This window comes from Megalobrama amblycephala, linkage group LG6 (genome assembly GCF_018812025.1).
Source record: "Megalobrama amblycephala isolate DHTTF-2021 linkage group LG6, ASM1881202v1, whole genome shotgun sequence".
In the NCBI taxonomy this organism is placed as follows: domain Eukaryota; kingdom Metazoa; phylum Chordata; class Actinopteri; order Cypriniformes; family Xenocyprididae; genus Megalobrama; species Megalobrama amblycephala.
Window position 1 is genome coordinate 12,991,045 of NC_063049.1, and position 16,341 is coordinate 13,007,385.

General features: G+C 39.7%; 1 protein-coding gene across 1 annotated transcript in view; it reads right to left on the reverse strand.

Moving 5' to 3' along the window:
• vwa8 (von Willebrand factor A domain containing 8) overlaps nucleotides 1-16,341 on the reverse strand; it is a 140,318-nt gene that overhangs the window by 113,066 nt on the left and 10,911 nt on the right. Inside the window, exons 10-14 of the mRNA XM_048192999.1 lie at nucleotides 12,676-12,807; nucleotides 12,339-12,473; nucleotides 11,988-12,065; nucleotides 4,119-4,279; nucleotides 1,795-1,908 (exon numbers count right to left, since the gene is read on the reverse strand). Of these exons, the coding sequence (XP_048048956.1) occupies nucleotides 1,795-1,908; nucleotides 4,119-4,279; nucleotides 11,988-12,065; nucleotides 12,339-12,473; nucleotides 12,676-12,807 (620 nt within the window). The remainder of the gene's footprint in view (nucleotides 1-1,794; nucleotides 1,909-4,118; nucleotides 4,280-11,987; nucleotides 12,066-12,338; nucleotides 12,474-12,675; nucleotides 12,808-16,341) is intronic.

Sequence of the window (16,341 nt, forward strand, 5' to 3'; positions counted from 1 at the left end):
TCAGCATACTCTAACTGTTTATCAAAGATGTAGGGACAGTTCATATATTTACATATATATTCAGTTCATATAGCAAAACCATCAGACTGAATAAAAAAAAAAAAAAAAAAAAAAAAGTGTAAATAGCCTGTCTTGTTGGCAAAGGCTATTTACACTATTAGAAGAAGTAGCTATTGATGTGATCGACCCGATTGGCCTTTTGCTGAACTCGTTTTTCTACCTTTTTCCACCACATATCGGATCAGAAAAGCATTTATTTTCAATAAAAATGAAGAAAATATTTGAAAAGAGGAAATAAAGTACCTAACGAGTGTTAAATAATAAAGTAGTAATTGGGTAGGGTTACACCGTGTCCTAACTACACACGACACAACGACACAGTGCGATAAAAGGTATCTTTCGTTTTGTCCTACACGCAATGATTCTATTTTAGAAACCGTTTCTATTTTTCTGCAATGTCGCAGCTGGAACAAAAACACCACAAAGTATGGCAATGACAATCTCAAGTACTGTTAATGTGCTTTATTTATTGTTAAAAGCATCTAATGTTGGTTTGAATATAATTTTGTGTTCACAGCTTTGTAGCCGTACTGAAAGTAACCATGGATAATTCACCTCAGATCGTGAAAATAAATAAATGGGCGCAAGATTGTTCAAACTGTCAACTCATTGTAAACAAACAAGTGTATTCTATGACAAAGATTGCTTCAGCCACTCAGTATATACTTTAAATCATGTTTAAATGGTGTAATATTTATGAATTTGATTATGTAAGTACCACCATTTCATTGTGACTGCCGTGCGCTTCCTAAGAGAGTCTGCCCTCACGCTCTTCTGATTGGCTGTGGTTTTTAATAGATTTTGTCGCGTCTCGTCGCGCCGTGTCTGGTGTGGACAGTCAAACTGCCTATCGCTAGAATCTTATTGCATCACGTCTGGTTAAGACATGGTGTTAGATATAATTTTAATAAATATAATCATTTACACTATGTTATTATTGTATCCTGTTAAATGTATAGCAGTACTGAGGTGCAAATAGTATCTGCAACTATTTATAAGTATAAATAGCATCAACTATTTGCACTTACTGCAAATAACTGCTACTTTTATATAGTGTAAATAGAATATATCACTATTTTCACTTAACATTTTGCTACCATAAAAAAAGGAAAAGACACCAATTACAACAATACTTTGATAAGATTTGATGATGATATATTTTACCAAATATCTTAGATTTTTTTTTTTTTCAATTCAACATATTTACACAAAAAAATACAAACTGTACAAATGAGTCTATAAAAATGTTAATACATAGAATTTAAATATCATCATATAAATAAATAGTGTCTCTTCAAAACACTGATAAAACTGCTCAATTCATATGGATTACTTAACTTTTGGAAGCTTGAAAGTTTTTGATGTGTGAACTTTCAATGGATAGACAAAACGATGAGCAAATATTAAAAATATATTTGTTTGTGTTTTCCTAAGGAGGAAGACACACTTATGCATTTGGAGTAAATGGTGACTATTTTCATTTTTGGGTGAACCAACCCTTTAATAAACAAGTTTAAATTTGTTTTTACTGTTTATTTAGACATTCTTGATAATGTAACAGTGTTTGGTTCCTTTACCATTAAGCTATTTGGTATTTATATTGAATCTTCACTGAAAATAACCCGAAAATAGAATGTCATTTAAACATTTGTGCATTTTGCAACAAAATGAGGAAACCCAGCAAAGGTTAGTAGAGAAGATTCATGCAGGGTTGTAGTGTCTAATGAGTATTACCTGTTTTGCAGTTCCTGGTCAGTGAGCTGCAGTTCCTCTTTTAGAGTCTGGTATCGGTCCCACCTCAGTAGTCGAGTCCCATCATATAGAGCCAGCTCTCGGTCATGCAGCAACCTGAGACAGCAGACAGGCCAGATTAATCACCCAACAAATCAACAGCAACAAAATCAAAGATCAGCAATCTGCTCTAAAGTGAAGATGCAGGCAGATGCAAAGCACTGTTGAATATCAAATGTCAAATGAATGTATGTATATATATATATATATATATATATATATATATATATATATATATATATATATATATATATATATATATATATATATATATATATATATATATATATATATCTCAAGTGTCAATAGTATATATAAATAAATATAAATAAATAATACAAGCAATAGCAACACAATAATTGTATAATATTAACAATAATAATAATAATTTATTGATAGTATAAACTTTTTGTTATTATTATTATTATTATTATTATTATTATTATTATTATTATTATTAGTAGTAGTAGTAGTAGTAGTAGTAGTAGTAGTAGTAGTAGTAGTAGTAGCAGTAGTAGCAGTAGTAGCAGTAGTAGTAGTACAACCCGAATTCCGGAAATGTTGGGACGTTTTTTAAATTTGAATAAAATGAAAACTAAAAGACTTTCAAATCACGTAAGCCAATATTTTATTCATAACAGAACATAGATAACACAAATCACTAAACGGAGAAATTTACACTTATCCACTAAACGAGCTCATTTCAAATTTGATGCCTGCTACATGTCTCAAAATAGTTGGGATGGGGGCATGTTTACCATGGTGTAGCATCTCCTCTTCTTTTCAAAATGTCTGGTCATCGGGATTATGAGTTTCTGGAGTTTTGGTGTTAAATTAGGCCCCATTCTTGCCTGATATAGGTTTCCAGCTGCTGAAGAGTTCGTGGTCATCTTTGACATATTTTTCATTTAATGATGTGCCAAATGTTCTCTATAGGTGAAAGATCTGGACTGCAGGCAGGCAAATTCAGCACTCAGACTCTTCTATGATGAAGCCATGCTGTTGTAATAGCTGCAGTATGTGGTTTTGCATTGTCCTGCTGAAATACACAAGGCCTTTCCTGAAATAGATATCATCTGGAGGGGAGCATATGTTGCTCTAAAACCTTTATGTACCTTTTTAGCATTCATAGTGCCCTCCAAAACGTCCAAGCTGCCCATACCGTATGCACTTATGCACCCCCATACCATCAGAGATGCTGGCTTTTGAACTGAACGCTGATGACACGCTGGAATGTCTCCCCTCTCTTTAGTCCGGAGGACACGGCATCCGTGATTTCCAACAAGAATGTCAAATTTGGACTCGTCTGACCATAAAACACTTTTCCACTTTGAAACAGTCCATTTTAAATGAGCCTTGGCCTACAGGACATGACGGCGCATGTTCACATATGGCTTCTTTTTTGCATGATAGAGCTTTAGTTGGCATCTGCAGATGGCACTGCGGATTGTGTTTACCGACAGTGGTTTCTGGAAGTATTCCTGGGCCTATTTAGTAATGTCATTGACACAATCATGCCGATGAGTGAAGCAGTGTCGTCTGAGGGCCCGAAGACCACGTGCATCCAGTAAAGGTCTTCGGCCTTGCCCCTTCACAGATTGGAGAGCCTCTGCTCATCTTTACTTCTGAGAGACTCTGCCTCTCTAAGACATCCCTTTTATAGCTAATCATGTTACAGACCTGACATCAATTAACTCAATTAGTTGCTAGATGCTCTCCCAGTTGAATCTTTTAAAAATTACTTGCTTTTTCAGCTATTTGTTGCCTTTTTTGAGACCTGTAACAGGCATCAAATTTAAAATTAGCTCATTTAGTGGATAAAAGTGTAAAATTTCTCAGTTTAAACATTTATGTTATCTATGTTCTATTGTGAATAAAATATTGGCTCATGTGATTTGAAAGTTTTTTTTATTTTTCATTTTATTCAAATTTAAATAACGTCCCAACATTTTCGAAATTCGGATTTTTCATCATATTTTCAATATATCAATAAATTACTACAACTACTAATAATTTATTGTTATGAATACTGGAATTATTATTATTATTATTACTATTAGCAGTAGAATTTTTTAAAATAATAATAATAATAATAATAATAAGAACAATAACAACAACAACAACAACAACAACAACACATGACTTTGGATTTTGGAACATTCTGGATGACGGCCAATAAAAATGATCACATCAAACAGGACTAGGACATGGTGTAAGCCTCTAGATCGAGGCTAAGCACAGTAAGTGTAGTTTGGGCTGAGACTGACCTGGACAGCACAGCCAGAGTGCCCAGGTTGACTCGATGGATGCCATCCAGCAGCACCAGCTTGCCTTCCTGAGCAGCAGTGACCAGCGGGGATGCCCTCCAGGCTGTGTCTCCATTAGGCAGGGTGTACCTCTGCTGGAGGAGGTCCCGCGCAGTCATATCCTACCACACACACACACACACGCACACGCACGCGCACGCACACGCACACGCACGCACACACACACACACACACACAGAGAGAGAGAGAGGCACCGCCTGTCATTTTATGTATCCTGTAGTTCACTGACAGAGAGGGTAGGGGTGAAAGAAGGACAGAAGTGTGTGTGGGCTGTAACTGTACAATAATAAATCCATATGACTCCAGAGGAAATCAAAAGGATTGTACCATGATCTCAAGTAATTTCAGATCAATATATCAGCTAATTTTGAATAAATACTGTGTGAAATAAAAATGTTCAATTAATTTTTGTACAAATAATTTTCTGGTTCACATTATTTACATACTATATACTTTTTCATTTAAAGGAATTCAGGAAGGATGCATTAAATCATTAAAAGTGACAGTGAAGACATTAATAATGTTACAAAAGACTTGATTCTTTTGAACTTTATATTCATCAAGTGATCTTGAAAAAAGCTGCATCATGATTTCCACAAAAATATTAAGCAGCACATATGTTTTGAACATTGATAATAGCAATAATTTACATTTTAAATATATTAAAATAGGTATTTCCCAATTCACGTACTTGTGCACTATTCTATGCCGTTTTGTAGTACAAATAGTATGCGAGTAGTGCGTTCACACTGAAAATTCCAAACAGAAAAGGTACGCTTTAAATATCCAAATGATGCACTTAACCGAAAAGGTGAAGTGTGGAATGTGACACTTTGTGCACTCAACTGTCAGAGAGGGGAAGGAGCTATCAGACTCTGATGCTGAAAGACAAAATAACCTTATAAAGTTCATACACTACAGTTTAGTACATAGTGGATAAGTGCATAGTGCGTCATTTGAGGCTCAACTAATATATCACAATATTACTGTTTTTACTGTATTTTTGATTAAAGAGACTAGCCTCAAACAAATGTTCAAATATTATACAATTTTCAACTGCGATTATAAAGCCCCATGCATCAAAGTTCATATTTTATTTTTGTTATTATACACTGAATTTAATTTAAAAGGCCTTGAGCATTGAAATATGATCAGTTGAACTTTTCCTCCAAGACTGTTTGCCAGGTTGTTTAAGGAAAATTAGCATGGACCTTTAAGGCAAGGAAAAAGTTATCTAAAGGTGAATCTACACAGGGAGAACAAAATTATCATAACAAGAGGAAACGCAAGACACAAAACATCATTGCTTGTCAAAGCGAGTGCCAAGACTCTTTTTCTGGGCTGTGACGTAGTATTTTTTCCACAACTGAAAGCACTGTGTGTCATCAGGGACGAGCCGAGTTGGCCTGTACGAGTTCATAAAAGGGCTTCAGAGGGCTAAAAAGATGAAGTGCGTTACAAAATTCCTCTTTTCCCCATACACTATGACCTCCTGCACTCACCGGGCAAAAATAACTTAAGCATGATGCACGAACAGCTTCCCTTTCCTGCTCTATTCTCACTGAGCCAAAGGAATTCCCGGCATTCCAGTACAAACGCACACATGCACGCAGCGGTTTATTACCTGCGGTGCTAATGTTTACACTCCGCTCTGAGCAGCTCTTCACAGTCTGTATGAGGTGCATCAAAACACGAGCATGCTGCGATCAGACCCAGATGCTTTCGGGCCGCTCAGCTGGTGCGAAAAGCACCCGCCGCTGGTCACAGAGCAAGAGCTCTTCACATCATTTTATATGAAGTCTCATATAAAGCATCGTCATTTTTTTACTCAAAGCATTACAGAAAAGTTCATCCAAAATATATTTATGTCGCTCCAAACCTGTACGACTCTTTTGTGAAAAACAAATTGAGAAATTTTTATTGCATCATTACTCAAAATCTAATGAGTTGTCTTACTGTCTACATAGGCAGCATCCTAATTGTCATGAAGACAAATAAGTTACTGATCTGGAAGACAGTACATAAGCAGTAATATTCTGCTAAGCTATCAATGTGATACTCTAGTAAGTATAAAAACAAAACACACAAAAAACATGTAAACGGGTCAAGAAATTGGGTAAATAAAAATTTTCGGTAGCACTTTATTTTATATTCCAGTTTCACATGTACGTACTATATACATACTGTAGAAATTACAATAACTGGGTATTAACTATGAAGTCCTAACCTGCCCCTAAACCTAATCCCAACCTTATACAAACCCGATTCCAAAAAAGTTGGGACACTGTACAAATTGTGAATAAAAAAGGAATGCAATAATTTACAAATCTCATAAAATTATATTTTATTCACAACAGAATATAGATAACATATCAAATGTTAAAAGTGAGACATTTTGAAATGTCATGCCAAATATTGGCTCATTTTGGATTTCATGAGTTACACATTCCAAAAAAGTTGGGACAGGTAGCAATAAGAGGCCGGAAAAGTTAAGTGTATTTATAAGGAACAGCTGGAGGACCAATTTGCAACTTATTAGGTCAATTGGCAACATGATTGGGTATAAAAAGAGCCTGAGAGGTAATGGAAATCACAACATGGGCTCAGGAATACTTCTAGAAAACATTGTCGTGAACACAATCCACCATGCCATTCGCCGTTGCCGTCTAAAACTCTATAGGTCAAAAAAGAAGCCATATCTAAACATGATCCAGAAGCACAGGCGTTTTCTCAGGGCCAAGGCTCATTTAAAATGGACTGTGGCAAAGTGGAAAACTGTTCTGTGGTCAGACAAATCACAATTTGAAGTTCTTTTTGGAAAACTGGGACGCCATGTCATCCGGACTAAAGAGGACAAGGATAACCCAAGTTGTTATCAGCGCTCAGTTCAGAAGCCTGCATCTCTGATGGTATGGGGTTGCATGAGTGCGTGTGGCATGGGCAGCTTACACATCTGGAAAGGCACCATCAATGCTGAAAGGTATATCCAAGTTCTAGAACAACATATGCTCCCATCCAGATGTCGTTTCTTTCAGGGAAGACCTTGCATTTTCCAACATGACAATGCCAGACCACATACTGCATTAATTACAATATCATGGCTACGTAGAAGAAGGATCCGGGTACTGAAATGGCCAGCCTGCAGTCTAGATCTTTCACCCATAGAAAACATTTGGCGCATCATAAAGAGGAAGATGCGACAAAGAAGACCTAAGACAGTTGAGCAACTAGAAGCCTGTATTAGACAAGAATGGGACAAACATTCCTATTCCTAAACTTGAGCAACTTGTCTCCTCAGTCCCCAGACATTTGCAGACTGTTATAAAAAGAAGAGGGGATGCCACACAGTGGTAAATATGGCCTTGTCCCAACTTTTTTGAGTTGTGTTGATGCCATGAAATTTAAAATCAACTTATTTTTCCCTTAAAATGATACATTTTCTCAGTTTAAACATTTGATATGTCATCTATGTTGTATTCTGAATAAAATATTGAAATTTGAAACTTCCACATCATTGCATTCTGTTTTATTCACAATTTGTACAGTGTCCCAACTTTTTTGGAATCGGGTTTGTATTATTCAGTACTTTCTTGATACATTAAAAGCGCACAAACTGTAAAATAACAGGCAACCAAATTTTAATTTGTACTTCACAGTATTGAATAAACAAAATACAAAATTCAATTGTCAACCATTTTTTTCCCCCATTAAGTTCTCCACAACACTGTAAAAATGTTTGCAATTTAAAAAAAAAAATTATGAACAGTAAAACACTGTTAATTGGTTAATTGTTAGTTACTTTACCATATATTGTGAAAAATTGTAAATGGTTTAAAGGCACAATATGTAATATTCGCCGTTAGAGGTCGCTTATTCAAAACAAAGGTGCAGTTTGATGACGCCTTGATTTCACACAATCATGGTAGGTGTTGTCTTCAAGTCTAAGAATCCGACGGGACTCGGGCAGAAATTATATTCATGGATGAGCTAATGAATTAAAAATGGCCGATTTCAAAACACTGCTTCAGGAAGCTTCGGAGTGTTATGATTCTTCTGTGTCGAATCATGATTCGGATCGCGTGTCAAACCGTCAAACTGCTGAAATCATGTGACTTTGGCGCTCCGAACCGCTGATTCAACACACTGATTCATTATGCTCCGAAGCTTCCTGAAGCAGTGTTTTGAAATCGGCCATGACTATACAAGTCATTAGTTTGTTTTTTTGGAGCACCAAAAATACACTTGTTGCTTTATAATATTAATATTGAACCACTGTACTCACATGAACTGATTTAAATATGTTTTTAGTACCTTTATGGATCTTGAGAGAGGAAAGTTATTGCTCCCTATGCAGGCCTCACGGAGCTATCGGATTTCAACAAAAACATCTTAATTTGCATTCCAAAGATTAACAAAGGTTTTACGGGTGTGAAACGGCATGAAGGTGAGTAATAAACGACAGAATTTTCATTTTTGGGTGAACTAACCCTTTAAACAATACTGTAGTATGAAGCAGGGTATGGCTGAAAGCCGTTGGAGTGGAACGAGGCCGCTGGAGCGATTGCTAACGAGAGGCAAGTGTAACACACGACACGGTTCGAGAGCAGTGGAGCTTTTATTATACCACAGAAGAGAGCGTCTGCTTCTTTCGGTCATGTGTGTGCGGGGTAAAGCAGCGCGGTTTTATCATATTATATACATTTGTGTTTGAAAGTTGTTATAATGCTACTCTGTGGGTTCGCTCGGTGACTACGAGACACTTGTTGCAGTAAGCTAGATCAATATTAGTCATGGTAAAATATGGTAATCGCGGTAAAGCAAGAAAATGAGATTTAAACAAAAAGACTGTGTTGAATATATAACGATTAGTTTTTTATCGAAAAATGTATCCAAACAGTTGCTCACCTGTCTAATAAAACACATAATATATTAAAGCTTCTTTGGTGTCGGAAATCGAGGGTAACAAGGGTATGATGTCATTGATAGCTGACGCACGGACATGGTCCATGTCCTGGTTAAAAGTACTTATTTCTCTGGATTTAAACATTCTTGGAAACATTTGGGATTAGAGTACACAAGTCAACAAAATATATAACACTGTTCTAATGGTTTTTGGATATTTCAATCCAAAAATCTTACATATTGTGCCTTTAACATCCCATTATATGTAATTTCACTGTAAAATACTGTCAGCTCTCTAGATTTTGGAACTGAGCCATTGTGTTCTGACAGCAGAACAGGGCCAATGTGGTTAATGATAACTGGGGGAGATCAAGGACAGTGCATGACTCTGATCCCAAAATAGAAAAACCCAAGAACATGTGGCTATTTAAGGACTGAAGCTCAAAAATATTTTGTGTGATCTTACAAGAATCACAAATATTAAAAACACCAATGATTGCTGATGGAAACTCTGTGACCCCTGTGGTGCATAACCTCTGGCTCTGTGTGCTGATGCCCAGGACAACACTGAGCTTTCTTCAACAAACCTCACTGTACACAGCTGCACAGAAGTGAGCAAACACACAATCATGCTCATGTGATATGACGGTAAACACTGAAGAAGAGTATTGCAACATGTCAGAGGGAAACTTACAGCTCATATATTATCCTCTCATGCAGTTACAGATGTAGCATTTTGACTGTACCACTTATACTTTTGTTGCAAAGATGAAAACTCACCTTTATAATTTTTTTGGGTCAAGAAAGAGTCTGAGTTAGTGATATATTTCCTCCTCCCTTACTGCAAAATTCTCGCTCTTTCTGGATGCGCTTAAATCCACAGTAAAGGCTTTTGCACACTGAGTCCGAAATTTTCGCATACGTTTTTTCGTATTCGTAATCCTAAAAAATCGTCACGATATCAGTCCTGCGCACTTCAGTAAGTCGACAGAAATCAGGTTAACGTCTTTACGTGCTGGCCGAAATCGGCAAATTCTAGGATCAGTTTATGCTTAAGCCATTTATGACCTTACTCTGATAAAGGAAAGGAAGGATGGAGTTTATGCTGAACTGGTTTGGGAAAAGAAAAAAAAAAAAAAAAATTATGTGTTTTTGCATTCAATTGAGCTGCTTTTCCATTGTTTGTAAATGTAAACGTGCTAGACAGACATGTTTGACTGTTACGCTTGCATCTCTGAAACTTAAAAAAAAAGCATCTCTAGACCTTGCAGTTTTTTTCATACCACTGCCCTAATGTCTCACATTTTTAAACACAAAAATGCGTTATTTTTTCATGGATTGGGTCATCTCATACAGGGCCAACCTGTTGACATGATCTGCCGAACACTTCCCTCTTTATCCTGTTACCAAAAACAATGAATGATTTAAAATAAACAACATGTTTAATCTGTATAGTTTGTAACCCAATCTCATGAGAAAACATAACTATTTTATATATTTGCAAACTGGTAAATTTAAATGAATTCATACAACTCGAGTTGTACGAATATGTACAATTTGTAGAAAAACAAAAACAGAAAAAGGCATTTATTTTTAATTTTTTTTAAGTATTTTGAATTTTAAATTCCTATGAATTCAGATGATTTGAGTAGTACGAAAACGTACGTTTGAAAAACAAAAAACAAAGCATGAAGGTCCACTCCTAACCCCACCTCGAAACCTAACTCTTATTTGGGTGTAAGCAGATCATATGAAAATGTAAGAATGAGATTGTACAAATTCATTAAAATTTGCCTAAACGTAAAATAGTTACGAACTGTCATGAGAGTTGTTGTTTCTAAGTGAGGCTGCATCCACACCACTAGGTGTCAGTACAAGTCCAAGATGACTGCTATATCAGCCAGTGCACCATTAAAGGTGCTTTAGAGGATGTTTTGTTTTATACATTTTTGCAGTATTACTTGCAAAAACATCAGCCAATCGTTTATGTGATCATCGCATAAATGATTGGCCCTCTGGCTTGTCAATCACTGTGAGAGACGTGCGCGGATTGGCCCTCTTGGCCAATCATGGCAGTAGGCCAATCGTTTACGCGATGATCACGTAAACGATTGGCTGATGTTTTTAAGGCCCTACCTCGTGCACAGATGATGTATATTGATATTATTTCTTTCAGTGCACCTAATAAATAGTCTTTTATCAGTTAGTAAAGACAGTTTCAAGTAATATTGCAAAAATGTATAAAACAAAACATCCTCTATAACACCTTTAAAAAAAATTTTACATTTCAGGTTCAATACAAGAAAAGCTCTACTGATACTGTCTGTAACCACAGAAAATAACATATCGACTACTGGTAGAATAAATTATGTCATCTCATCTGAGACAGAAGAGAGTAGCCAGTCAAGCAAGCGCGCTCTGTAGAGCAGTTCGTACATTTAGGGCTACTGTAGAACATGGCGGCGCAAAATGGCGACTTTGATGTAAGGGGACCCGCGGTGTATGTAGATAGAAACGGCTCATTCTAAGGTAATAAAAACAAAACAGTTCATTATGTAAGGCAGTGGTTCACAAACCTGTCCTGGGGACCCCCCACCCCTGAATTAAGTCATCAGCTAATTAGTAGAGACTGCAAGAGTTGTGTCTTATGAAGGAGACATAAAAAATGTGCAGTGGTGGGGGGTCCCCAGGACAGGTTTGAGAACCACTGATAAAAAGGTCTTTATACACCACTGAAAACATAGTTATGTATATTATATTGCATTTTTGTCAATAGATCCTCCTAAATATTACACACTGGACCTTTAACTTGTATTGACCCCAGAACACATTCCTCTAAAAAAATGTTACCAATTTGTCTTATTGGGACTGATTAGTTTTTATAATTTTCTCATGTTTTGACATTACCTGATAAAGCATAATTGGTTCAATGCTGTAGCCCAGCATTTCAGCAAATTCTCTCGCAATCATGGATTTGCCACAACCCTGAAAAAACAAGAAACAGCATTAGCCAAACCACAAGGCAATATTACTAAACGAGCATATGATTTACATTGTCCATCTGATCTAATCTTACTCAGAACCTCTTAAATAAGAACACAACCCATGACGCACACACAGAAGACCCTGATGATCTTCCTGCATTACCTTAACAGGCAGTGCAAATAGTGAGCTATTGTTCTTGTTCGACACACATCAACTTTCTAGTTCAAAGTGCATTTGCTCTAAGAGGATGGCCACAGGAAGTTGCCTGTGTACCTTGGCTCCGATCAGACAAATGTCTTTGACGAGGTGGGACTGCATCATCTCAGCCAGCAGGCGGTCGTGGGTGGGGGTGCCGATGAACGCAGGACTGCTGTTGGGTGGGCGAATTGGCCGCGTCCCTGAAGGAACCTGATGAGAAACCACAGCATTTCCTTTAGAGGGAAGAAATGGTTCATCTAATCCACATTTCCAAATATAGAACTATCTTATAGTTCTTAGCTACAGGGCCATGTGGCTGACCCCATGGATGCCATCAGTTAGTTTTATTACTTTAATTTAAGAGATATTTCTCTAAAATAGCACTTTTCCACCATTGCTGTGTCCTCCTGACCTGAAAAGTGATGTTCTGGTTGGCGATGTTGAGCGTGACGGCTGCCTGTTCTGCAAGATCTCCACTCACAGGCTCTATTTTCACCACTGCAGTCGGAGAAGGCTTTGTGCTTCCATCAGTCAACTCAAACCTCTGAGAAGAGAGTCTCTATTAGTGGAACTGAAAGTACTGACTTCGGTACCAAGTTGTTGCTGAAACTAAAAATGTGATGATACCAGCATTTCCCTTTAGCACTGTTGAGCAGATTCTTAAACACCTCTGAATGGCCATTGCGTTCACACACTCAACATTTTTGTCTGTGATTGGCTACAAAGATCAAAGCTTCAAAAACATGTTGCCAATCACAGACATATACGTTGAGCGTGTGAACACAATGGCCTTTCATAGGTGTTTAAGAATCCGCTTAACAGTTTTAAAAATGCTAGAGGGAAATGCTGGTATTGTCACATTTTTAAAATTTCAGTACAGACAACTTTTGACAAAGCTTATATATTCCTCAAAACTAGCCCAATCACATTTCAGGGGGATCCCATGATAAAAATCGTGTTCCAGGGGGTAAAATTAGCATTTTTGGCGGGGCTCCCCTGGTAAACGTCTCAGTTATGTATATAACCTTAGTTCCCTGAATAGGGAAGGAGACACTGCATAGTCGCTATGGGGAACACCTCTGTGTGATGTCGTCGTGAAGCACGTATGAAATCTGTCCAATAGGGAGACGGTACGTCATAGGCGGGTGACGTCACTGACCAGGAACTATAAAGCCGGCCCGAAAACACTCTCATTCAGCTTCTGAAATACTGAAGCAAGTCGCTTACGGGCATACCGGGAGTATGGCAGGGCGACGCAGCGTGTCATTCCCTATTCAGGGAACTAAGGTTATATTCATAACCAAGACGTTCCCTTTCAAGGGAATTCGACAATCCCAATGTCACCATATGAGCAAGTGACCGTTCGTGTGAAGCCGAAGCGCACAACTCGCAGTAACACCTGCGCCCCTGGAGTGGAGCCGAGGTCTAATTCGTAAAACCTCATGAATGTATGCGGTGAGGACAAGCCTGCCACATCACAAACATCATTAAGGGATACCCCTGAGATTAAAGCCTTAGAGGCAGCCATAGTCGAATGAGCCTAGTCGGCCAATGGTGAAGGCTGTCCAACGGACTCATAAGCAAGTGAGATGGCCTCGACCACCCACTTGCTCATTCTCTGCTTGGATGCTGGGAGACCTTTCCTAGGTGCTCCAAAACATATAAATGGCTGATCAGCTTTTCTCCACATGGCAGCTCTGTGCACATACGCATCCAGTGCCCTAACCAGACACAGCAGATTTAGCCTTTCCTGGTCCGAGGACGTAAATGGAGGAGGACAGAAGGCCTGCAGCACAATAGGTCTCACAGGATTAATGAGGACCTTGGGTATATATCCCGGTCTGGGATGAAAAGCCTTGACATTACCAGGTGCATATTCGAGGCACGATGGAGATACCGACAGGGCCTGAATGTCTCCAATTCTCTTCTGGCACCTCTTCGATGGGCGCGAAAGGGGCCATAGAAAGGCCTTGCAATACAATGGCCGAATCCAAAGCCGGTACTCTCGTGCGCACCACAGGTCTAAGCCTCAAAGTACTACGGAGGAAACGAGTGATAAGCGGGTGTCTCCTTAAAGACACTCCACTCAAAGGAGCGTGGTAAGCAGCTAAGGCCTCCACGTACACCTTTAGTGTGGAGGGGGATAACCTGAAGAAAATCTTTCCTGCAGGAACTCCAGTACTGCGCTAACCGGGCAGTTAACTGGATCCCACTGGTGATTTTCACACCATGAAGTGAATAATCTCCACTTCAAGGAGTAAAGTTTCCTCATGGAGCTTTGGATTGGAGAATGGTCTCAAACTCGGTTGAGAGACCAGAACCTATGAGCTGTGCCCCCCAGAGGCCACACCCACAGCTTCCATAACTCCGGGCGGGGGTGAAGGATTGACCCGCTCGCCTGAGAGAGAAGGTCCCTCCTGATCGGAATCTCCATTGGAGACCTGTCGAGAAGGGATACCAGGTCCGAGAACCATACTCGGGCCGGCCAGAATGGGGCTACTAACAACAGACGGGCCCCGTCCCAGCGTACTCTCTCCAGAACTCCCGTGAGCAGCGCAATCGGGGGAAATGCGTACAGCGGTAGCCTCGGCCACAGCTGCACCATAGCATCCAGCCCAAGAGGTGCTGGGTTTGACATCGAGAACCACAGTGGACAGTGAGTCATCTCTCGAGATGCAAACAGAGGAAGTGTTTCAATGCTAGAAACACCGCCAACATCTCCAGGCAGTTTATGTGCCACGAAAGATGATGGTCCTGCCACAGACCCTGAGTTGACCACTCATGATCGCCCCCCAGCCCGTGAGGGATGCATCTGTCGTTAGCGAGAGCTCCCAACACAGGTCCCTGGGACAGAAACCAAGGTTGATTCCATATAACTAGAGCATGTAAGCATCACCGCGTGACTCTGATTATACGAAAAAGATTCCCCCTCGGAGAGAACCCCTTGGTTTTGAGCCACCACTGCAGTGGTCTCATGTTCAGCAGGCCAAAAGGTATTATGTTGGACGCTGCTGCCATAAGACCTAACAGTCTCTGGAACTGTTTGACAGTGAGTGACTGGCCTAGCTTTATGTCTGAGATGGTCGAGAGAATCGATGTTATGCGAGCCGGAGATAGACGGGCACGCATAGTCACCGAATCCCACACCACGACTAGATAAGTGGTCCTCTGAGCTGGAGAAAGCACACTTTTCTTTGTGTTTAGTCTCAACCCCAACCTTTTCATGTGAGCAAGAACAACATCTCGATGTTCAACCGCCATCTGCTCTGATTGAGCCAGAATCAACCAATCGTCTATGTAGTTCAATATGCGGATGCCCTGTATACGCAAGGGCGTCAGAGCCACTTAGTGAAGGTGCGGGGTGACAACGCTAGGCCGAAGGGAAGAGCCCGATATTGGAATGCTTCGCCCCCGAAAGCAAACCGTAGGAACTTCCTGTGTTGCGGGAGGATTGATACATGGAAGTATGCGTCTTTTAGATCTATCATCACAAACCAGTCCTCAGATCTGATTTGTGACACAATATGTTTGATTGTCAGTTTGATTGTTTTGAACTTGAGCCTCGCTACTGTTCGATTCAACTGACGAAGATCTAAGATCGGACACAATCACGCGTCTTTCTTTGGCACAATGAAATAGCGGCTGTAAAACCCTGACTCCCTGCTGGGAGGAGGAACCCTTTCTATAGCCTCCTTTCGCAAGAGAGTCTCTACTTCTTGTGCCATCACCAGAGCCTGCTCGGGGCCCACCACCGTGGGCAGGACCCTGTTGAATCGGGGTGGGCGTGTTCTGAACTGAATCGCGTACCCCTTTTCTACTGTATGCAGGACCCATTGAGATACTTTTGACAGATTTTTCCACTCTGACAAAAATCTACTAAGGGAACCAGCCTCTGAAGCGGAGCCCCAGCAGGGAACGACTGGCTTGGCTGCAGAGAGAGCACGTCACCCTTGCGTGACACGCGGGGAACTACTGTGCCCCGGCATTGCCGTGGGGTTGCGAGAGCGCCCCCCCCCTGAGGGCACTGAAGACAAGCAGGCACCGTAGATAGAGGTGAGCGCTGCTTGACTTTGGAGGG